General features: G+C 43.9%; 1 protein-coding gene across 4 annotated transcripts in view; it reads left to right on the forward strand.

Moving 5' to 3' along the window:
- The window catches only part of gria3b (glutamate receptor, ionotropic, AMPA 3b), a 73,442-nt gene that overhangs the window by 31,393 nt on the left and 16,614 nt on the right, over positions 1-25,435 (forward strand). For all 4 annotated transcript variants that reach the window (XR_014597225.1, XM_084010478.1, XM_084010476.1 and 1 more), the window contains exons 4-10: positions 6,065-6,252; positions 16,980-17,033; positions 18,024-18,185; positions 18,994-19,161; positions 19,538-19,642; positions 21,640-21,744; positions 23,600-23,806. Coding sequence is in view for 3 of the 4 variants with exons in the window: in XM_084010478.1 (XP_083866604.1) it covers positions 6,065-6,252; positions 16,980-17,033; positions 18,024-18,185; positions 18,994-19,161; positions 19,538-19,642; positions 21,640-21,744; positions 23,600-23,806 (989 nt within the window). In the remaining variant the exon portion in view is untranslated. The remainder of the gene's footprint in view (positions 1-6,064; positions 6,253-16,979; positions 17,034-18,023; positions 18,186-18,993; positions 19,162-19,537; positions 19,643-21,639; positions 21,745-23,599; positions 23,807-25,435) is intronic.

Consider the following 25,435-nt stretch of genomic DNA (forward strand, 5'->3'; position numbering starts at 1 on the left):
TATTTATTTTGGCTTCCGCAAAAGACAACGGAGACGAAGCAGCTCGGGGAATATTTAGAAATTAGAACATACGTAGCGATGTAGTTAATGAAGAGTGAGAGTTTGACAGCTGAATAATTGAATGTAGACATTTCTGCGAAGGAAGCTGTCAACTGTTCTTTTATGACTTCCATACTTGTCATATTCCAACTTCCAAGGCCCCTAGGATTTCCAGTATTATTGACACTTTTCGTCCACTTCAATCAAACAACTAAGTGTCAAAAAAGTGTAGATTTGCCTGTTTTAAATTTAATAGTCTATACAATTTCTGCCTCCACTCCTGTACAGTGGAGGTGATGGGAATTTCTCCTGGGAAATTTCAGAGATGGATATCAATAAAATGTCCCAAAAAATAACTAAACTAAAAATGATCTGCATTGCTCTATATATAGTCAAATAGTGATACTTAAAAATGAAATATTAGGAAAACTGTCGGTATATAAATAAATTACTGTATACTTAAAATCTGTCATCTATATCAAAAAATATATCATCATCATACTCGAGTCAACAGAAACTTTAAATAAATATTTCATATAACAGCATCCAGCAGCAGGAGCATCGCTGTGTGTGTGTGTGTGTGTGTGTGTGTGTGTGTGTGTGTGTGTGTGTGTGTGTGTGTGTGTGTGTGTGTGTGTGTGTGTGTGTGTGTGTGTGTGTGTGTGTGTGTGTGTGTGTGTGTGTGTGTGTGTGTGTGTGTGTTTTCTGAAAGCGAGTTCGGTCCTGAACTCACCATCAAGCCAAACCCCACAATTATGACTCAAAGCCATTATCACTGTAGCTTCAATTCAGTTGTTTCTGATGCCCTGTGAGACCCTGGATAATGCTCAGCGGGGCGTTTCACCCAGCCAGACACCCTCATTAACCAGAGGAATGACAACTTAGAGGGGAGAAGAGCCACAATTCACTGTCGGCTCAGCGACCGCGGCCTCGTTTTCATGTGTGTGCTCGAGACTTGGGTCCTTCAGAATCTCCCCTCTGGATGATGTTAGTCATCCGCTTGTGTGCTGTAGTGTGGTTGATGGTGATTTATTTACTTACATTTCGTTATTTGATTAGATTAACAGATTAGATTTGGGATTTGATGTGGATTAGTGTAATGCCAACAATGACAAAGTGTGATGATGCAGCGTCACGTAAGGCGAGCGGTGCAGTCGTGGCTCTGACGCCGACAGTCGGTTAACGGCGTGCCGGATGCTCTGAGAAATGTTCAATATGGCTTCTCTGATTCACCTAGTTATCCCGGATCAGCTGTGAGATATGAAAGGGAGGTCGTCAGTGAGAGAGAGAGAGAGAGAGATAGAGAGAGGGAGATGGAGGCCTGTGACACTCTGCACCATACCCTAATGAGAGGCAGGGAACCAAAAGAGCTGGGCAATGAGATTAGATGCAACTCAATTCAATTACCGCTGAGCCGCCACGGGTGACGCTTCAAAACTCATCCTGTTAAGATCCGGTTCACAGACGAAGAAGAGGACTGCAGCTCTCACTCAGCCGCTGTATATGCTACACTGCCACAACATCTCATTCGCAACAGCCCTGATTTATAAGCACGCGGGGCGTCATTAGGCTCCGTCGGGATTTGCTCGCAGACTCTGCAATGTTCTGATATAGATTTAAAGGAAAAAGGCAGAAAAAATAATTGAGTTTCTACCCGTCGCTGCCGTTTATTCACTGCTTCACAAACTACGGAGTTGTTTCAAGTGTGCGTTTGAGATTAAAGAGAAACTTGTAACACTCTGTATGTTTGAAAAAATGTGTTCAGACACACACACACACACACACACACACACACACACATGCAAAGGCCTGGCCCGCCCCTACTCTGGTTTACCCTGGTGTTCTTAAACTTACATTGACCAATCTCACTCAAACCCAACCAAGATACACAAACATCTCTTCAGACTGAATGCAGATAAATGTGTTGTGAGTAGGAAAAGGTCACAATGCTCTAAACAAAAAGAATATAAATATTGTGGTCTGTACAAGTATATAAAAAAATAATACAATGGCTCCAATGGCCTTGGTGCACTTCCACCTACAGTACATGCAGCCCAGACGTATTCCAGACTTTACTAATTCAAGCGTGTATTTTCTGTTTCAGTGCACTCTTCGTTGGGCAGACAGTTCTGAGTTTTGAGTTCACCCTTGTTCACCTCAGATCTGCGTCCTGTCAATGCTGCCCAACAGAAACACTGATGCACTGTTTGGAAATGGAGAAGTCTTTATTTCACCGTGCAATCACCAGCAGACTAAACTGCAGCGTTGTTCTCATGCAGCTTTTACAGTCCGTGGTGGATATTGCCTTGTAGTTTCGGTTCTGGTCCACATGGCATCATTACTTCTCTTCCGTTTATTTTCTCTGAAAAAAAAAAAAAAAATAGTTTTGCAATGAACAGTATAGACTGGGATGAGAAACAGTTGTATAATAAAGTAGGTGTGCATGTAACTTACTGACTCTGAACATTTAGTGTTGAGTTACTTTATAAACATTATGCAACCCACTGCTGTCCCCTGTGGTCGATTTGGGAAAAACGCCCGTTGCTTCTGCAATTATGCAATTATAAGCCCAGCACAGTCACTACTTACTTTCACACAATTATCAGCCCAGCTGTCTTTACCATGAACTGCAATTTATAGCTTTTATTGCCTAATTGACTCTAGATATTTGAAGGTATATTTGCTGCATGCAAAAACATCGAGGGGCAGTAAACATGGTGACATTTCAGTGGATGGAGACTATGTGGAGGTGGAATAATTATCTGGATACATTCTTGAATGCAAAAGTAACTCGCCTAGAATCACAGTATTGACTAAGTATATGTATATCAACACACACAGATATACTTAATATATATATCTATATACCTTAAGCTAACATCCCAAATGCTAACAAATATGCAGCTTGTACTATTCTTTAAAGTTGGCAGTACATCCTGGTGGCAGTGAGCATGACACCACGTTGAAGCTCTCCCCGTCTCGATGGTATGATTATCTCTGAGGAGCGTGATCAGCAGAAGCCGTCGCACGCTGCTGCAGCATCTGTACAGCGGGGATTTATAGCTGGTGATAAGGAAAGCTTGTTGTTGTCTTCCATAATTTATGTATTTGACTGTATTACATTTTCAGATGCAACACAGCTGTGGTGCTCCTCAAGGCGAAGCGGTGAAAGGGATTTATGGCCTTTTTTCCTTGTTAGAAATAAATATTACTAGCTAAGGATCCATGGGAGGTCTCCGATGCTGGGGGAGGTTGAGTCCATTGATTGGGTGAAGCTGAAACGGACTGGCCTGAGTAAGGTGACAGTGTATATTTATTTATTTATACAGAGAAGCATAGAACAAGATAATCAGTTGTTATTTTACTTGCTGGTGGCGATGAAAAAGGAGCCGTGAGTCTTGTTGCTGCTGTCAGATTAGGTCCGACTCAAAGGATTTTGTTCATTTTCGATTTTCCGAAGTCTAAATCACTCAACTTTTCTGCTGACATTAGAAGAAAAAAACAGGAGTAAAAAGTAATCCATTTCTGAAGAGACTATTTACCACTACCAGATTCCATCTCTTAATTTCCATACAAATGTAAAACTAGGCAGGCATGGAATCTTCCGTGAATCTTAAATGAATCCAATTGTTTCAACACAGTTCAGGGTTTGCTGAAGGAAGGCGGAGATGAGTGCCGAACAAATGAGCAATTTCAAAATAAAAGCCCCTCAGTGATTGTAATCTGATTGACAGGACATTGTTTCCTTCATTCATGTGAGAGTTGGCATAATTCCATTTTTTTTTCTTGCCCCTCAGACCTTGGGAACGGAAATTGGAAATGCACAGATTCTATGTAGGAAGATCACAGCAGATACTCAAATATATGAAGCCCAAATCCCCACTGTGTTGCCTTGAAGGCATTTGGATTTACTTTTGACATGTTATTGTCTTCCAAGCACAGAAATCAGTGATTTTACTGATACCGACAGCCCCGGAACACAAACCCACCCATACATTTAAATGTGCGTAGAATGTCGTACGCAGGCGTTAAATGATTCATTGGCGTTTTTACCTTTACCAGCCGTATTCCTGCCACTTTCTAAACCAATAGAGACCACTTTGACCCAGTTAATCTGTGTGACATCTTTTAATATAAGAAGCTTTTATTGCTGTGGAGACTGCCATGCCTTCCTGCTGGCTTGGGGTTGTGGTTCTGAACATATGCCTGAGGAAAATAAATAATGCATCCGTGTTATTCAAACCTTCTTTCTGTTACTTTTGCTTTAGGTAGGGGAAGATGTGAAGAGGTATGCTACACGGGAGACTGCTGCTGCTGCGCTCATGTAAAAATGATGATACTTCAGAAAAACTTCAGATGTTTTCCCTCCAATTTGAGTTTCTTATTTTCTCTGAGGAAACTGTGGCTTTTGTCCAGGTTTTATGCCTTCAGGCTGCGCTACCTTCCTCTCCTTATTGTCCCGTAGCGTTTCACGTCAGATGTGCAAGTGTTGCTACATTAAAGCAGCCACGCAGAAGCCACAAAGAGACTGTATGTGTGCTCGCAACATATCTGAACGCGGTGTTCTACAAGGTCCATCCCGTGAACTATAGGCTGAACTCCTCGGAGATGTGACCAGATAACCTTGAGGTCTGGCAGGCTGATGTCTCCAGGCAGTATGCCATTGCTCCTCTAGACACATGACCCGCGGTGCCGCTCGCCAAAAGATCATCTGGTGGCGATGTGGCGGTGTGCTACAGAGGCGGCCGCACGCCGAGAGCGCGGACACATGCGGCGCAGCAGTCTCAGAGCATTAACGAGTCAAGGAAGAAGAAAAAAAAAAACGGTCCGCTTGACCATTCAGACGGAATGAAAAAGAAGGGAAATTGTGAAGCAGAAAATGAAGGGAGTCACAAAGTGGTTTTCTTGCGTTAGCTGTTGTTGTCTCTTTGTACTCCGCGCTGGCTTTGTTGACTGTCTGCAGCCGGTTCATAGAGATAAGTTTGTACGGAGAAATGAGCACGCAGTAAAAAATAATATGACAAATACTGACTTTGCTGCTCAGACTGTGTCAGACATATTTGCATAATACTCAATCACATATGTCATATTAATAGTCATAAGATCTGTACATGCCTGAATGTGTGCCAGTATTTGCTCTTGCTGCAAGTTTTTTTTTCTCACCGTTTGCTGAATCGGCCAATCACATGACGACGATAGGAAACGAGCCGAGAGATGGAAAAGAAGATTATTGTACATGCAGTTTGCAGTGGCATTGTCTGTGGCTTAATGAAACACCAGCAGTGTGCTTAATTTTCATTAATAACCTTCATGTTCGTTCTCGTACGTGGAACACTGGCGAAGAAGTTAAGCTCTTTCTTTCTTTTTTTTCCCAGCTCGTGCTATGTGCAATCTACCCCTCCAGAAATAGGGCTACATTATTCATTTTGTGGTATGTGATTTGACCAGAGTGTTTCTGAGCGCTCTGTTAAATGAAAATATTTCACGTGTGAATTAATCATTAGAAGGGCTCGTTTTCCATTCTTCTCGTGGCGTAATGATCTCTTTTCCAGCACCGGGCCGGTTGAATCTTTCATTGTCTTTATCTTTAAATGAGTTGGCACAATCCTCCGAGGAGACGTTGTGTTTCACCACACTGTCAAAGTCAACATGCGGCTGAGTTAAGTGCCGTAATTTAATTGATGCCAAGCGCAATAACATCACCCGCTGATCTTTTAATAATATGGAGATACGGCTCCTGTCCTTTCACTTCATAATGATATTGCCTTCTCAATATGCAAATGCACAATCACAACGGCTCACTCACTCAAACACAAAGTCTAGACTCTGGACAATATTTGAGGGGGGCCTGCCGACTTTGGATTGCTATTTTAGAGTGTAATGAGGTGACCTTTAACCTTTTTGGTTTCAAGCAACAAAAAAAATCCTCTCTAGAATAAATTAGCAGCCTCTCAGTTCTTGCATAACTGTAACCGTGTGTCTCTTTTGTGTCTAATCCTCTGTGTCTCTCTCTCTCCCTCTCAAGGTTTCTCTATACTGCAGGCCATCATGGAGGCAGCGGTGGCTAACAACTGGCAGGTGACCGCTCGCTCCGTTGGCAGCACAACAGACGCGTCAGAGTTCAAGCGCATCATCGAGGAGATGGACAGGAGGCAGGAAAAGCGCTTTGTGATCGACTGCGAGGTTGGCAGGATCAACACCATATTAGAGCAGGTGAGCCTCGCACATGTGGCAACAGCTGCATCTTATATAACCAAACACCTACGCTTCAGTCACGTAATTACCAAGCACGTTTAATGGAACCAAATATTAAAGGTACACTACACCATTCTTGCCGGGTGTGCGTGGAGCATGAAACACATTAACTCCCTGTGCAAGCTGGATCGTTTTCCCAGAAAACGAAAGAATCTCTAAATCCGCCCGGCTCCAGTTAGCATGCTGACAAGGTTAGGGACTAGCTGCTGAATGTATTGGAGCGTTCAACAACTAAAGAGCCACATGCGTCCCTCGGGAGTGTGTGGAGACAAAACAGATCTACGGGAAGAGTAAATATTGGACTCAGGTTGACTGAAACATGCCTCAGAATAAATGCTACTGTGGCACCAAGCTACTGTAGAGGCGATCATTCCGAGTGAGAGAAGGAGAGAAAAAGAGGTTTCTCTTAATCAAAAACATTTTTTTTTATACTATACTGTATATAAAAATTTTTAGCAGCAATAACAGCAAGATTACAAACTTCCCTTTGAGGACAGTCACCATAGATTGAAGTTGCCTAATGCACAAAGGTGTGGAGAGGGGGTTAGTTTCATTTCTAAGATGAATTAACTGAACATATTTCCACCCAAAAAGAGATAAATTCATAACAAGACCACAGCATATGCAGAAAGGACCCCTGTTGTCTCGTGTCTCCAACACACAAAGGACATTTCTGGATGCATAGCAGGCAGTTTTGCTGGAATATAGTACGTCATATGCAGAATCTAATTGTAAAACCTGTAACAGTGTAGAGTGAGTAAGTCTGTGTCTCCTCCACATCACTGTTTCCCTCAAGATCAACTTCCCAGTTACACTTGGTAGAAAGAAAAAATCCTCTATCAAACCTCCATAAAGTCCATGCATGTTGTTCTAATGTGAGTTTCCTTACTTTATGGAAGTGTTTATGGAGTGGTTCTTTAATTTGGGGAATCATTCGGTCCATTATAGGAACCTTTCACAGCAGACGTTTTCAGTCAAATGTAATTGTTACTAATAACACCAACGTTGGCCTTGTTGTATTCAGGTGTTCCAGTGAGAGTGACAGTGAACATGCACAACACCAGGACCCTGAAATCAAAGCAGCTAAATGGAACTCATTCATCTATTATTATTTCATTATTTATGCCAGTGCTTTTCCTACTGTGACGAGTCAAAATGTCCTCCCTGAAATGGTCCATCCAGTATCTTAGATCTTACTACATTTTTGTAGCTGATCTATTTCTGTGGAGCTTGTAGTCATCTCATCCGTTTGAGGAGCTCAGTTTGCTGTTGTTTGGCGGCTTGATTGAGAACCCCGAACATGTCGTTGGAGCCCGACAGCCTCAGGTGGAGAGGTCCGAGCGTGAGCAGCCATTTGGAGAGCCCGCTGGATGATGCATCCCTTTTAATCCTCTTCTAACAACCCCAAAACCCCTCCTTTTCCTCCATCACGTCCATTGCCTTAGGAGGAAATGAAAGGTCCACCAGTCCTTGTAGTAGGGGAAACACAATTACCATGAATAGATGAGTGGCTATTATGCCAGGCATCTCCTCTGTTCGGCCGCCCCGCCCCACCCGACTCTCCCCTGCTCGCCGCCGCCTGCTCGCAAGGCAATCAGCCCCAGCTTTGGATTCTGCTCGTTACCATTCATTTAGATATTGGCTTCTCTCTGCCTCACAATATCCCCTCAACGAGTGTTCGTTTCACTTGTTTTTTATGAATGTAATTTGATCCCAGAGTCATAGTTTAAAGCAGAATGGCTTTCAGTATTAATTTACTGTGTCTAATTTAATTCTCGTGCTGCAAATTCCCTCCTTTTTCCTATTCAAGGGACTACACTGCAATCTATTTCCTTTTTGTGTTAAGACTTAAAGACTGTGCATCAGCTTTTAAGAAAAGCTTAGAATATTCATCATAAGTCGCACGTGAGGCTTATTAATACGTCTTTAATTGCTTCACCCCCCTTTTGCAAACAATAATAAGGATGCACGGCAATAATCTGTTTGATGTTTTCTGTCTTTTTTCCCATAAATGAATTATTTCTTTTTCTCCTAGGGGGAGCTCTTCCCCTTCCTCCACCTCCAACTTTCACCATTAAACATGTTTTCTGCCTAAACTTAGCTCAGAAGGGTGAAATAAAGCTTTTTACTGCGGTCTCACCTTCAAAGCAGCAGTGTGCTCAATTTTGCCCCCTTGTTTCAGTGACAACCTCAGCGTGGGATTTTTTTTTTCTTCTTCTTCTTGTTGTTTGGAGCTAATTGAAATGATCTGGCTAGCTTTGCCAAAATGGATGAGTCACAAGCATTCAGCTGCTGGACTTCGCCCTGCAGCCTCCCCCCTATTGGGCCATACCATTATGAATTGAAACGGGGAGGGATTGTCCCCCATGAGGGCAATCACACCAAAAAATGGCACCTGCTGTCGGCTTTGTGGAAACCCGCTGCTTCTACTTGCCGCTGTGGCTCTGTTAGCCAAAGATTGACGGCTAGAGCTTCATTTCTGGACAGGGAGCGAGAGTTCGTACAGAACCCGTGTGCCGAGGCCAGTGTCAGCGTGTCGCTTCAATCTGTCAAGGTCACTGCTGTTGAGAGAGGATCATGAGACGGGACAGATTCAGCCAGCTGATTGTTAGGGGAAATGGGAGTCGGCTCAGTGGCTTAGTTTATATGATTTCTGTCGGAGTAATCCCACCGCAGAATGAACGTCTTTATACCAGGCGATGAAGTTCATGGACCGTAGAGCTTTCTTGAATAGATAAGTGTCGAGCTTCCACCATTTGGTGCAATTGTTGCACACAAAGAAAACCCCACAGTGCTGCTCTTCATTAGCACCACTTTTGATCCGGTCTGCTAATGCTTTGATCCTGCCGGGCCTTTGTTGCTCTACTGTAGTGTTTCAACATTTCAATATTTTTCCTCAATATTTGAAGGAACAACCAGTGGTAGTAGTGTCTAAAGCTACTCGTTTATACGTACATATGTACAGTTTATATACAGTATATATATGCATTTTCTCTAGTACTTAATGTTAATTATCTCAGTATTTATTGTACCACTGCATGTATTCCAACTAGGGGTTCAATTAACAATGTATTTACTGCACTCTGTTCATATGGCAGTTACAGCTGATAATCCTGACTGCCGCTGAGGCATAGCATCCCCCCTCAGATACCGTTTCCGCTGTTTAGCTTCTAGACTCAACTGACTCCATGTTGTATCAATCATAGATAGACTGAAGGCTCTTTAAAGTTTTTTTTTTAACCCTTTCAGATCACATCTGTGGTCATATTGTGCAGATATTATATATATATATATATATATATATGCCGATAAAAAAAACAAAATCGATTTCTTCAGATTTTTTATATAAAAATCCAACGTTTTTTTGTCTTCCTGGAAAACAAAAAAAAATCCGTCTATCAATCAATCTGCAACCACGGCTCTGCACAGAGCTGGAGAGGGTGAGCTAATCTCTTGACTGACCAGACGTTATTCCCGCCTGCTTATCCTGAAACCTCACCATACGGACTATAGATACTCTTGAAATGCAGCTAATATTTGCTAGTTTTGTTTCATTAAAAGACATATTTTATTGCCCATTTATTGTAGTTGTACAATCAATGAATTAACGGTATCAGCTTTAGTTCCAGCCCGTGCTGAGGTCTGACACTGCAGTTCCTGTAAATAGAGGGCTCACCGTACTGTAAACACAAACAAACACGCCGGATGTACCTGCTCCTCAGTCGTAAGCACACTCAGCTGAATGTCACTTTTATTAGCTCCGTTTATCACTTGACATGATGTCGAAACACGCCGCGGAAGGTATTTGCATACTGCTGCATCAGGCGCCGTTTTGTTTGCTCGTATAAGAGCAGAGTGAGACTCCCAACAAGTTAGTTTTGGGATGCCGAGCAGAATGCTACACCCAGGCTATTATCATTTTATGCTATAACAACCGCTCAGGATTTATCACCCATAGGACTTTTCCATCAATATACTGCACTGCAGATAAATTAACCCAATGGCTTCCAATCTCTCCCTTACGACAAAAACGCCGGAGCTTCTGCCAGCTCTGCTCGCTGAATCATATCCAAGGAACGCGTTTCATTGAACCGTCCAGCTTTATGATATTATATGCTGGGAAAGAAATGTTTAGGGGGCAGTATAAACAAGAACTACGGTCGAATGTAACATAATAATCTTTGCGTTATTACCGCTTGTAGTAATGATGATTTTTCAGAGGGGGTGTGTGTATGCCGGTCTCAGGAGTCCCTGCCTGTGTGTGTTCGACCGTACATATGTTCATTCCTAATCTGATCCATCTACGAGATTGCACATATAGCATCGTTTCTGCCTTTATGCTCCTTCCTGGCCCACTTTCCTCCCGGGATTTCTGTGCTGGAGTCTGCTCAGAGGCAACAACCTGCTCATCACTAGTGTAAAGAGAGGCAGGGAAGAAGAAGAAGAAAAAAAGAGAGAGCCGGCGTCTGGGACAGGCCCAGGGCATGCAAGCTGTTCAAAGACAGACAGGCAGTGAACCCTCTGCCAGCCGCAAAGCTGCATTTTCATGCAGGAAAAAAAAAAAATTCAATAAGAAGTGAAAAAGGAATCTCAGAGAAGGGGGTGCATTTGGGAATTTGTTAGGACAACATTCTGCCGCCTGTAGAAGCATGAAGGGTGACCATGTTGCCTCCCTCCAGATTTGGAGATCCTCCATATCCCCTCTTTTCTGCTCCTGAGTGAAGAATCAGGAGGGAAAAAAATCCACAATTGAATGTATTATAGAATATGAAGTCTTTGTGGTGTATCAAATTTAAGAAAAGGGGAAGAAATGGGACCATGGCAGATAAGAAGTCATGGGAGAGGGAGAGAATGGATGAAAGATTGCCAGCAGCTGATAGAAAAATGTCAGCAATAAAAAGAGAAGATGCTCAATCAGTGTTGCGGATGACACAGTGAGGAAGAAAAGGGAGCGATGTCAACATTCTGTTCGCCAGGGGATGACATTTGTATGCTCATGTAACATATTGGCAAACAGAGATGTAACTAGAGGTATGACAAAGTGAAATCAAATCGGAATAAATGCACGGTCAAATTTGCCACGTGGATCCCTCACCGACATTCAAACCTCTTTTGAGTACATCGGCAATTTTCTGGCTCATTTTTGTTCCGTGAGCTTCCGTCGCGGGCTGATATGAAAAGGCGCTCCCGATCTCGACATCAGCTTATCGTCCCCGAGCTGCTGAGAGGAGGGGCTGATGGGAAATATAGCCCGCCCTTCTCCCCGCTCGATGTCAAACCAAGAATACGTAGCGCTTTAAATCCCTGGCACCAACCTGTGCTGTTGAGGGCCATTTACTCCGCTACGATTATAGAATTAAACGGGATTATAGGGTTATCATTAAACCGAACGTGACCTGCTGACTCCACAACCGAATGAGAGGCTGAGAGTTTGCTGAGGCGTGCCCTGATGATTTGCACGTGTAGTTATGACTACATTAAACGAAGAATTTTTTCCTTTAATCAATGAAGCAAAAATCCCCCCTGATTATTTTCAGTGAAAACAGAGTAGGACATCTTGCTGTTTCGGAGCCAGGTTTTTCCACAATAAAAGCGTTGCAGCTGCAGCGTCAGTGATCCCATCGTAGATATCAAGTATCCCAGAGCAACGATAGATAAAGTGATCTGAATATGAGTCAGGTGGTGCTAAAATGTGTTGCGCTTTAGGGGGGGGGGGGGGGGGGGGGGCAACGCTATTTGCCCCGGCTGTCTTCAGCCCCACACAATGTGACTGCCAAGAAAAGCATCTCAGCCTCAGCCACTGCTGGCTGTTAATTAGAGAGTGCTCCACCAAGAGCACTTCTACCCGGAGCCTCCAAGCAGAACTGGAGACTGAAGACGAGGAAAGTCCTTTTGTGTCAAAGCGTATAGCTCTAATTCACCCTTCTGCCCCATCGGGACTCGTGTGTGAAGTGGACCACGACGAGATCTCCGCAGCCGCTAAATGATATGCAACAGCTCGTGCAGCTCGTTATAAACACTCCAATTAATAATGAAAGTATGAATTGCGATGTTGTGTAGTGTTGGAGCCAGAAACATGAAATGCCTCGTCGCTACAACCATGACACTGCGTCCAGTTATCCATGAGAGAAAAAAAATCATTTTTACATTTAGTAATTAATGAGTTTTAATATGGATTTTGTGCGTTACACTTGATCAGAGATGGTTTGTAGGAGAGAAAACCAGCTATCTTAAGCTTTCCGCACAAATCTTTGTCTAATATGTTGTAGCCAGACTGCAGTCTGACAGCTAACACTAGCGGCTAATCTATATGAAATACTATGGAATCTGTCATTTTGTCATTAACCTTGATAAAGGCAGGGAAACAAAGATAACTTCCATTGTAACCTTTCACAATAAAAGCATTTACATTTACATTTAGGGCATTTAGCAGACATTTTTGTCCATTTGTCAGGTCTCAAGCACTCCTAATTGCTAGGTTGGTATAAAACAAAGATAGCTAAAGCAAAAAAAAAGCTAAAAAGCCCTTGAAGTATAAAGATCGCAGGAAAGTCTGGCGTGCAAAGGTCCTCATTTAGACGATATCGTCGGATATAATCGTCAGCTGCGACCCAGCAGCAGTTTGTTATAATTACCAGCAGTAGACAACTGCATAGCAGTCGCCATTAATAATGTAATAACCTCTTTTGAAGGTAATGATCAGGATAATGAAAAACGTAATTTGAGATATCTGTTGTCACTAAATGCGAGCCCCGGTTTAGATCTGGCTTTCTGGATACGGATTTGTTCTTTGAGGTTGACTTCAAGCAAAACACTGATAAAAAAGAAAATACTTGTCAGTGACGAAACAAAGAGTCATATCTGATCACGTTTCATCCGAATGCCACAAGGTTAGTAATTAGAAATGGAAGTCGTGTCTAATATATATTATTTGTACTGTACACAGTTTGTAGAGTTTTCAGAGTTGTTTATTGACCCCCATGGATGAGCAGTGACCCCCCTACAGGACTACTACTGGACCAGTGATCCCCTCCTAGGCAATCATGGCTTAAACACTGATTATCTTTCTAATTACACCGTGCCATTTAGTGCCAAAGTGACTATTTGACTAATGGATTACTCAATCTACATGAAATTATCATCAACAATGTTCATAATTGACGAATAATTTGGGTCATTTATCAAAGACAAATGCTCACCTTCTTCACTGTGAGGACGGTTGTCTTCTGTTTTTTATCATTGTTGAATGGAGGCTTTAAAAAGAGTGTGACAGTCATTGATTTTTTATTTTTTTTATTGATATTCTAAATGGATTAATTGCAAAAAAATAATCAACCATTTCATTGAAATATATTCGTGAGACACACAGCCTTAATGCCAGTTTGGTTGGGATTCTGGTGTTTGAGTATTCAGAGCTCAGGAAGAGGCTTAAAGTGATTTCATCATTATTTGCTCATCTGGCTTATGCCTAAGTGAATGGTATGATAATGACAAACTCAAGGGAGGCGATCATTTTCCATCTGCGTCTCACTGTGTTGTGGCAAAATCCACAGTGGAAAGGTCAAACCGGGAGGAAAACAGTCCGCCGTCTGCTGAGAACGTGAGCTGTAGTTTTTCATTTGGGACTCTATCTCTCTCTGGTGGGGAAGGAGGGACGCTGAGTCTGGATGAGGGTGAAGTCAAGGTCATCCCGGTTGTCTGTCCCCATCAGACTTTAAAGAAAACTCGGGGCTGCAAAAACGCTGGCTCTCCTTCAGCAGCAGAACAAAAAGCTGCTTAATCGATGTGCAAGAGGGTACACTGTATGGAATAAAAAAGAGGAATCGCATTGTTGGAGCACACTAAACACATTTCTTCTTGTCAGTGTCACTGGGAAACACAATAATTGGTTAGTTGTCTGGTGTTTGTATGTATGCGCTCTAAAGGCGATTAACAGCAGCAGAAATCGATTGGAGGCGGGCGGGGAGGCAGACAAGTCACCAGAGTCCTGCTTTAGGTGGACATCCGTTTAAAGCTGAAGCCTCAGTAGCAAAGTTAGTGAATAGTTTCACATTATCACCCTCATGTGATTAGCCTAGCTTAGCTTAGAGGCAGGGGACACATCTAAACACACAAACCAATACCTCAACGTCTCACTAATGAAGACATAATGAAGTGTGTGTGTGTGTGTGTGTGTGTGTGTGTGTGTGACGTGATGTGGTGGTTTTAGCTTGGCTTAGCTGTTCACCCTGCTTTGAGCCAGCTAATCTAAGCTAATCAAGTCCGGTCTTCAGCTACACGTAGCATCGTTAGCATGTCGTGTTTAATCACAATCTGGCAGTCGGACTACGTTGCTGTTGTTGTTAACGTCCTTCACAAATGAACAGCATTTTCACCACCTTTGGACGGCAGCCATCTTTTCGTTCCACTGGAGGGAAAAATTAGCCTTGATGATTTCTTTTTTGTTTGTTTGTTTTTTTCTGTTTGTGTGCAGATGAAAAAAAAAAAAAAAAAAACGAGGCTGCCATGAATTATGAAGAGAACCAGCTGTCTCCCCATATTTCCAAAACTGTCTGGACTCCGGCTCCGTAGACATGAGATTAGCATCGGTGTTCTCATCTCACTGTCGGGGAAAAAAACAAAGCAAACAAGTGTATTTTCCAAAAAACTTACCTCACCATTTGTTAACGAAACAGCACTTTGCACTGCTGCTCATTTACATACCCCACGTATTATTTTTTAAAGCCTCATCTGAGTAAATATTGTTTGTAGATAATAGTATGTCATTGCTCCGAATAATATTGGACTTTAAAGGAAATAGAAAGAGAATGGCATCTTATCAACACCATTAAAAGATAGTAATCTGCGCTAGCGGAGGGATTTAGGGATGGGGCGATCAGCGGTGCATTGCAACAAGCAAGAGAGAAATCTGTCCGTCTCCACTGGAGCCGTCTGCCTAATTAAGGAGGCTGAGGGGAGAGGTCGGTGCGATCTGGCCGGAGGTTGTGTGTATCTCTGTGTCATCAGTGTCTCGCTGTGCTTCTTCCTACGTTTGCTGCTTGGAGCTGTTGCCAGGCCGGCTGTGAGCCGCGGGGCAGCAGGTGGGGTGTGAGGCCCTTTCTCTTGCCCGGGTCCGGGGGCAGGTGCTAGGAGGCTCACGGAGTCAAGGTTAGCCGCACACGGTGGAAGGAGTGTGGGGGTTGTGGGGTTTGTCCAAGAAAATGAGGCAAAAGTGTGAAAGTTAGACGTGTGAATCATTCCAGTGGAATCTGTGCAGCTCTGATATCACCGCGGTGGAACATTTCTTCTCACAGAGCTGTCTGTCATTTTCTCATTAGATGCAGATTGATGGATTCTAAAAGCCAGCTCCTGCTATTTCTGAATTCACAATCAGTTCACTTCCTCCTTGTTTCTATTTCGCCTCCTTGTTTGTTCCTCTCCGTCTGACTTCCTGTGGCGTTGGAGGTTTAAGCTCCTGATGAACAGGAAGCCGTCCCACCCGAGCAGCTTGATCGCGTGAGAGAAAGGTTTTGTGTGTTCCCCCCCCCCCCCCCCCCCGTGTGTCATTCTTTCTGAAAAACCAACTTCCATCCAGTTTCATAGACGGTCGTCATATTTCCACGAGAGCCTGAGAGAAGTGGTTTATTTACTGTCCATGCAAAGATGATTGTTTGGCGCTACTGTATAGAGTACCAGCGCACCCAGGTCAGTATAAGTTCACCAGCTAAATTAAAAATGTAATTGTAGTAGAAACGGGTAAAAACATCCTTCATGGATTTTTCTCTTTTTTTTTTTGCGTCCCTTCGGATGTGAAGATACACGTTTTGCATTTCATCGCTCTCAGCAGGAATGTCGTAAACGATCCACAGTAACAAATATCCGACGTCCGCGGCCCGACACGCACACAAACAGATGATAAACTGACAGTTTGTTTTCGTGACGGAGCCAGAACATGTGCAAACATGCTGATTTTGCTGTAAACTTGTGTTGCTGTGTTTGTAGAACGCAGATGAAAACCCGAGACGTGGTTGACAGGTTCCTGCATGGCAGCCACTCAGAAGTCGATCCACAGCAGACTGCGAAACTCATAAATAACAGACCTCACGAAAGCCCAGTTGAAAACCCCGTCCAGCATGTAATGGAGAAAAAAAAAGACAGGACAATTTAGAGTCTCACTATTTGATTTATCTTCAGGCCAAGAACAAAAGGAAAAAAAGCAAATCCTGAATAAATGGCAGCATATGGTTAGTTCTCCGGTGATGGAATGGCTTAGAACACCACTTACTATTTTCAGACAGGCTGCGTGGGTTGAAACATGCTGTTATGCTCCAAAGGTGTGATATTTTCAAAGCAGAGCGAGATCTACATCTTACTGTCTCACTGTAAATTCCTTTGAAATGTTTTTTTTCCCCCTCTACCTTCTGTCCAACCGCATCTCCGCATCGTGAATTACTTCAAAGCCAGCTGAATATTTAAGGTTGCTTCCAACGTTGTTTCTCCTCATCAGCCCCTTAATGAACACTTCCACTGACCGCTTCCCTTTTTCTCGTTATTCCCCGCCGTCAACTTTGCTTCGTCTCAACTTCAGTGGCGTCCCGCGTGCTCGCCGGGATCGTCGTAGCCACTTATACAAGCCACTTATACGTGGGTTCTTAGCTCTCATCTCATGGGTGGTTTACTGTATCGATGTTTTTTTTCTCCCACAGGTTGTGACCCTGGGGAAGAACAGCCGTGGTTACCACTACATACTGGCCAATCTAGTGAGTAATAACCGAGCCGCTCCCCTGGGAGGGAGTGCAACCAGCTTCTTCTTTTTTTATTTTTTTTGCTGCATGTGATGGGACTTAGCCATGAGCACAATATGCATCCGCAATAAGTGGATTATAGGCTTTTGTATGAAATCAGGAAAAAAAACAGGCTTGTATATATTTTGCTTTTTTTTTCTCTCTCTGTATAAATAAGGCTTGTTATGTTTGCTGCTCATGTCTAATCAATCACAATCTGGAATACATTACATATTTACCCCGATAAATATATCCATATTTAAGCATAGCTGAATGAGGTGATAAATAAACAGCATGTAACCTTTTTAACCATTTTTGGAGGGCAGCCATCCCCCCACACTCTCCGGAGGGAAATGTTCATTTAGCCTTGATATTAGCATGAGAGTTTGAACATGGAGGCCAGCCTCGCTCTTCCCCTCCGCCGCTAGTTCCCGACTTTAGAAGACATGATTATGCAGCAGTCAAACAAATGTCCTCGCTCGCCATGACACAATGCTGCACTTAAAAAATCTGCAATTTGACCGTAAAAAAAGAAAGAACTCCATGTCGTAGCTCTAGGTCGGAGAAGGAAATTTAAAGGCAGCAGGAGCAGCGGAGGCTTTTCAAATGCATTACAACGTTTCTTTTATGTTGTTGTTGTTTCTTTTCACAGCAAAGCGATCTGAATAAAAGTAGGCCAGCTGGTTCAAGTGAAATATTTTGTCTTCTACATGATCTGACACAAACTCGCAAAGTATCCGCTGGCAGGTTTCTGTAAATAAATTCAGGTTAGGCCGCACCGCGACGCGCGAAAGATGTCGGCGCGGAGGCAAACACGTCGCTTTCTCATACAACAGCGAGTTTATGATCAAAATGCACCACAGCTGCTAATATTTTGTGGCGCTCCACCCGAGGTTAGACCTCAAAGAAAAACACGTGACACGTGTCCCTCTCCTCGCCTTTTTTTCCCTTTTTGTCTCGTCTCAGGGATTTACCAATGTGAGCTTGGACAAAGTCTTTGCCGGTGGAGCCAACATTTCAGGGTTTCAGATAGTCAACCCTGAGAACCCCATTGTGCAGCAGTTTATGCAGCGCTGGGAGCGGCTGGATGAAAGAGAATTCCCAGAAGCCCGAAACACTCCTCTGAAGGTACTTTCCTTGCAAGCCCTTTCATTGTGCATGCAGAATACAACGATCGTCCCTTCTGAAGTACTCTCTGTCTGTTCTTCTCCTCCCCTCATCCTCTGTTTGCCTTTGTCATTCTGCCCCCCCCACCCACCACCACCACCCCTCAGCTTCCTCCTCTCTGCTTTGCATCCCTCCCAGCAATCAATATATTGATACGCTGTGCGAGGCAAGGTTATATCGCAGCCTCAATTTACATCTAATTAAACAATGATCAAGGAAGAAATGGATTTTGAATGGCATTTAATTAGATTTTGTCATGGTGCAGTGGTCAACACACAAGTGGCTCAGACCGTCGGTGGTGAAAAGGTCACGCCAAGTTGGAGGGGAAGTGCGTGGGAGATAAACTCACGCATTAATGCTCTGTTTACTTCCCCACTCTGCACTAAAAGTTTTAAAAGAGGTCCTGACTGTCGGCCGAGTCTCGGCTTTTCTAATCACGTCTGTGTAATAAAGCTATTTTTATCACAAGTGAGGCATCGGAGCTTCCACCAACCCCACCCACGCTGACCTGAGCGGAGGTCACTGAACGCAGCCGCAGCACATGGACTGGGATTAATTTGACCTCAAGCTAAATCTTAATTGTCATTGTATAAAAGAGGATTTCAACTATTCATGTTTACAGAATCTTTGCACGGTATAAAGTTTCATATATATATATATATATATATATATAGGCTTTACTACAGAAACGGTAATCCTCTTTGGTCTCCTGCCTCTCGACGTGTTTCTGTCTCACAGCGTGCACTGCCTTTTGTTTGATGTTCTACAGTACACTTCAGCTCTGACCCATGATGCCATCCTGGTGATAGCGGAGGCCTTCAGGTACCTGCGGCGCCAACGCGTGGACGTCTCTCGCCGAGGCAGCGCCGGAGACTGCCTGGCCAATCCCGCCGTCCCTTGGAGCCAAGGCATCGACATCGAGAGGGCTCTCAAAACGGTAGGGGGGGGGTTGGAAGAGAGCGGGAGGGAGGGAGGGAGGCTGATAACTAAAGAAGAGGCGCGAAGAAGTGAAGCAGAGATAGGCCGGGAGAGTGTGATAAAGATGGAAAGTGACAGAGAGAAGGGAAGAGAGCACGGAGCTGTTCTCCTCCCTCTGCCCCCAGATATCTCTGCAAAGAGCTCACTCAAATCCAGGCCCTCATTACCATAAAACTACATCTTTTATTAAAGCGTATCCAGTTCATCATTTGATTAACAGACTGTGTGCACTCTAGCAGCTTCATGGACACAAGCACCTCAACAGCAGCTAGATATGCAAAGTGATGGATATTTCACATTCCCCTGTGTCTTTCTGTGTCCGTCCGTCACGTCAGGTCCAAGTGCTCGGTATGACCGGCAACATCCAGTTTGACAACTACGGCCGCAGGACCAACTACACCATCGATGTGTATGAGATGAAAACAGGTGGACCGAGGAAGGTGAGTCGGAGCGGTGACCTCCCTCAACTCTCATCCATCAATTGTCAGATCCAGACTTGGATCGAAAAAAGCCTGTCGCAAAAAAAGCTAACAGCTGCCACGCGTCATTTTACTTGTCAGAAATCGTGGCAATTGTAATTTGAAATGCTTTATTGATCCGCTGCGCTGGGGAAGTCAGTGAATGTCGGCCACATGTTTAGGCATGCCAGAACTTTGTCCCTCGACTGTTTTTGGGAGAAATTATCGAGCATGGTTGTGTGAAAATAGAAAGAAAAATCCAATCCAGCGAGCCTCTACCTCCGTTCATTAAAGTGCTGAGGGCTTTTCCAGTCATGTGGGACCAGCAGGGCTGACAGGACAGTGCAGAGTAATGCTAATTGCCTTTCTCTACCTCTGTTAGGTAGCAGCACTGATGAGCTTTCCCAAGCATCACAAGCCACACAAATCACACACAGCCTGCGATCTGATAGCTCAAACTGCCCTATCAAAAGAATGATAGAAGAGCATTCCTGTGCTGTGTGTGATAGTGCACATATACATTTTTTGGTCCTCTCCTGACAGTAATTACCATTCAGATAACCAATTACTATAAAAGGGATCCAAGAATTCCTCTGGCTCCTCTTCAAAATGGTAATTCCCGGCGGTACATTCACATTATAACTGGAACCATATGATGACCTCTGGTTTTATTTCATAACCTCGCCGAGTTCCAAGCGACAGATGGAAATTTCTCGTTAGCGGGATAAGCGTGGGCTCAGTCTGATAATGCCGCCACGGTCTCCGAAGCCCACACTTCAGTTAGCATCACACCGCCGTTACAGCCAAACAGAGCGGACGGAGAGAGAGGGAGGGAGGGAGGGAGATTGGGAGAAAGGAGGTCAGCAGGAGAGAGAGTGAGGGAAGATGAGACAAGTGGGGCAGCAGTTTGTCAGGACCCGGAGCCCCAGTCACCCCGCTGACAGTTAGAGGATGAAGGTTCTTAGCTGTGACTGTCGCGAGTGATGTATGGGCTGATATCTGTCCCAGCTGCTCAGGGTGAGATCAGGGCTTTGCTTCTGGAGCATCACGCCATGACACGGCTCCACCGCGGCCTCGTCCCCATCTCAGATATCGCTGGTGGACGAGAGCAAGGGGGATAAACATTTAGAGCATCCCCCCCCCCCCCCCCCGACTCTGCTCTAACTACGTTTATAACTGTAACCACAGTTTGGAGCCCACAGTCGAGAAGTTTGCTGCTTACTAGCGCCTCCACTTGTTGTTTAAAAACCCTGCGCTGTCGTACACCTGTCTGGCCTGAATGTTTAAAGATCTGAGGCAAAAAAAAAACCGCCAAAAAGTGGACCAGATGTGACAAGGAAAATCCCAGCCAGCAACAGTTAGACTTTTGGCAGCAACACATGCAACACGTTTCATCATGAGCCAGAGCAGCCATTATTTCAGATGAGCAAACAAACACTTGACATTGGTTTGACTTAAGCATCTGTACAGCAGAATGCAGAGAAACTGCAACGGCAGGACTGTGCAGAAGAAACTGTGGAGCCACTGGAATATTATCCTAAATTATTAAACGTGTATGCAGTTCACAGGCCTGAATATCAATTATTTACCATAAAACCTGGGGATCTGAAGGGGGGGGGAGAGGATTGAAGTTGTCTACCGTATGCTCATGCGGTTCAGCTCCTGCACATTTGGCTATTTGAACGGATGTAGAGCATTAAAAACCGCTAGTATATTTTCACAATATCTTTGATCATGACACTAACTGCATGTGGAATGTAGAAAAAAATTCATCTTCTGCCATTTTAGGATTCTGCTCATTTGCCGATGTCGTGTTGAAACTTTAGGACAGAAGCAACAGGCCTCCGGGAAATGCAGTGTTTTTTAATGAGCCCCGCATCTTGACAGTTCCCAGTATTGCTCAGAAGTGTCCCTGCTACATGTGTTACACACCGCCAGCGTGTCGGAACGCGCCACTAACCACGGCTTTCTCCTTGCAGATCGGGTACTGGAACGAGTACACGCGATTTGTAAATATTATGGACCCGCAGGTCTCCAACGACTCCTCAGTGGAAAACCGAACGATTGTGGTCACTACTATTATGGTACACTTTCCATGCAGTTTTAAATGTTTCACGTATTCTGCCACTCAAGGTCATGGTGTTGATTCCAATGAGTGATACATTCTGTCCTGGGCGGGTAGAACCACATCTTTTTTGTGTTGCTTTCCATCCACTCACTACATGTTGAAACAGTCGGTCCGACGCCGGGGGAGTGTTTCAACTGTATCCGTGTGGGTGTCAAAGCATTTTGAGTTTCCATACTTCAGTGGCCTGTCGTAGCAGTGACATCACAATAATGGTATAAATGATAATGGTTGACTCCATCAATTACAAAAAAAAAAAAAAAAAAAGCATACAAACATACGTAAGTAGACCTGTCTGTCCTCATCAAGTAAATGTTCAATGACACTTGGGATAGACTGGCCGAAGAATGACTAGAGGATGATACTGCAATGGTTTCTCCAGCCGGGCAAAGCAAAATCCACAGCGTTGGAGGAGGGATAAGCGGGTCATCGTTATCGCCTCTCCAATCTATTTTGTATTGCTCCTGTATGTGTTCTGTGTTGAAGTATAACTTCCAGGGATTCAGGACGAATCCGTTTCGAGTGAGACAAACAAACATCATATGTTAGATGTGTTTATTTTCAGCTGTATTTACTCAACTAAATGTTTCAGGCTCCATTGTATAGCGACCATTGCAAATGTATTTATTGAATGCGTAATGGCGTTATAATCACCTGACGCAGCACTTAATCCGCTGCGAACAAACATTTTAAAATGGTAGAGAAAGAAATGTTTGGAGAGTGATAACGATCTCAGGTATTTATGCACGATTAGATCTGTATTCTGAGGCTTAAGGAAACATTTAACTTCATCGTGAGAAATACAGTCAGGAGTTAACATGTGTTAACTCTGGAGGGGGGGGAGGGGAGGAGCACTCGATGGATCCAAGGTGAGGGGATACGTTCAGCACAGAACAAACAAACCATTGCTCTCCTACTTGCACTCTAATTGTGTGTGGCTGTAATGACAATGCCTGCTCTCCTGAGCGGTCCTATTGTTTGATAATGAGGATGTGCTCAAAAGACGAGCTGCACCAGCGTTTTGAAAAGGAGAGGAAAACTAGCACGCTCCTGCTCTCCTGATGTAATTATTTTATTTATGGAGGATTTTTTTGCATTTTCCTGGAAAGCAAATAACGGCTCTCTTTTATTTTATTTTATTTTTTTATTTTTTTTGGAATGAAACAGCCTTTAACTGCGCATTGGTGCAATGTGCTTGACTATGTTGAGATACTATGGGCACTCTCTGATCCCTCTCCTGTCACTGGCATTTACTTATGAAACCCATCCCCATTCCCATCCCCACCCACCTCTGAGCTGACCCACACCTTGCCTACCAATGACTCCCAGCCCTATTAAAAAAACATTCCGGCCTCCTTGTCTTCTCATGCAATAAACGAAAAAAGAAAGAAAACTTCCTTCCCTTAACTCACCTTTATTATGCCACAGAGTTGCACCCTTGGGCTCCAAAAGGGGAGGGAGGGGGGGGGCATTGGGCTTGGTGTCTGCTGGCTGCCACGGCTTGATGAAAGCAGTGTGACCACATGATCACGCTGCTGTTATCAGAGTCTAGGTGTGCATTCGCAGGGCATCATCTGTATATGCATGCCTGCATGGATGTGGTTATAGCAGCTTATACTATTTTGAATCTCTCTGTGAGTGTGTGTGTGTGTGTGTGTGTGTGTGTGTGTGTGTGTGTGTGTGTGTGTGTGTGTGAGTGTGTGTGTGTGAGAAAGAGAGTGTGTGTGTGTGCGTGCATGTGTGCATATTTCTGTATAACTGAATGTGTGCCAGGGCATGGGTGTGAATAAACCAGCGTGTGTTTGAACCAACAGGAAGCTCCTTATGTGATGTACAAGAAAAATCATATGCATCTGGATGGGAATGACAGATATGAAGGCTACTGTGTCGATTTAGCATCTGAGATTGCCAAACATGTTGGAATTAAGTACAAACTGTCTATAGTAATGGATGGGAAGTACGGAGCCCGAGACCCCGAGACCAAGACGTGGAACGGGATGGTTGGCGAACTGGTCTATGGGGTGAGTACTGGGAGCCTGGATTTCGCTGATTACATGACAGTTTGCAAGGAACTTCAACATGAGAGGAGATCTCATTTTTCTGTCTTAAGGTTATCACCAACCCGTTGTGGACTCATCAGCTCTTGCCCAGTTCAAAGTGTAAATCCTGTGTCAGGAAGCTCAGCTGTTGAGTGAATTTGTCAAATGCAGCCCCAAGCGTTGGGGGAGTTGGTGATCATCTTGAGACGGAGAAAATGAAATCATTTCTCAGTGCTGTTCACTGCCATTAATCCCCCCTTGCTTAGCCTAGAAAGCACTCTCTGTCTTACAGTCGCAAACAGAGGTAGGTACATGAAAACAATGAGTCCATATGGCAAACACACTGTGATCACTTTGATGAATGAAAGATCGTATGCCTTTGAAGTGATTGTGTAATTATGTTTGAATGTTTGATGTGTATGATGAATATGCCACATTGTAAATTCACAGCTGAGAAAATCTGCTTCAGAATCAACAGCTAAATGGTGGTTTGCGGTCGGCGACAACAAGATCCATATGTGTTGTGCTCCATAAAGGTTGAGCCGCTCACATTAGGGAAGGGTCACGCCGTGTTTTACATCTGACGGAGCGCTCAGGCTCTGGCAACACCTCGGGCACTCCAAAAATTACAGCCCCTCCTTTCTTCCCCCCACCCCACCCTCGCCTTCCTCGGAGGCCACGGTAGTTGAACGGGGGCCAAATCCAAAATGCATGAGGTTGAGGCTTCCTCATCTGTTCAATTTCCCCAACTATCAGCCGGAGAGATTGCTCAGTTTGATGTGCTATCGCCACCAAATTATCTTTCAAATGGGAAAAGTCCACTCCATGCAGATGGAGGCTGAACACACACAAAAAAAAAATATCCCACTCACATCGCTGTCAGGCCTGTAATCTTAACGCAGGTGGGCCGGGACTAATAGTTTTGTACATTTTGACCTTTTGACCAGTAAATTAATTTGATTTTAGTTGTCTTTTAAAGGTTAGCCTCGAGGCTGCTCTTTATTGCTTTGTTTCCCACAACATTGATTGAGTGCTGCTTACGCCTGCACGAGGATTAAATGGTTATAGCCCCTTCACAGTGTTGTGTTGACAGGGTAAAGAAATCAGCCATGTTTATTGGCTCTATTTGCGCTGCTCCTAGTTTGACCTTGTAAAAAAAAAAAAAAAACACTTTCTCCCTCGCACTGCTTCAATCCAATGTTTTCTCAATTTGGACATAGAGAGACAATACGGCACGATACAAAGAAGTGTCCCCCTTTGAAGAGGAGCAGTTATTTAATTAATCACATACACGCGGGCTGCAGTAACACTGTCTAATGTGATTAATTATTTTCCCGGGCTTTTACAAAGAAACCCATTGTGACTTCTAAAAAGGCAGCACCACCTCCGTGGATGTGTTTTGATAACATAACGTGATTGAAGCAGCAGAGCAAAGGAGGGAGATAAAGAGAAACAGCTTGGGAAAATTAAAAAATAAAGCTAATGCCAGAATAAGCCGTGTTTGGGAAATCCAGCCTACTGAATGGCATGTGATGAAGTTTAAACAGCCAGAGCTTGCTGATTGTTTGGGGGGTTTTTTTCGTAGACAGCAGCCTCTTTACTGTATTCTGC

The sequence above is a fragment of the Eutrigla gurnardus genome, assembly GCF_963514095.1.
Source record: "Eutrigla gurnardus genome assembly, chromosome: 5".
Classification (NCBI taxonomy): domain Eukaryota; kingdom Metazoa; phylum Chordata; class Actinopteri; order Perciformes; family Triglidae; genus Eutrigla; species Eutrigla gurnardus.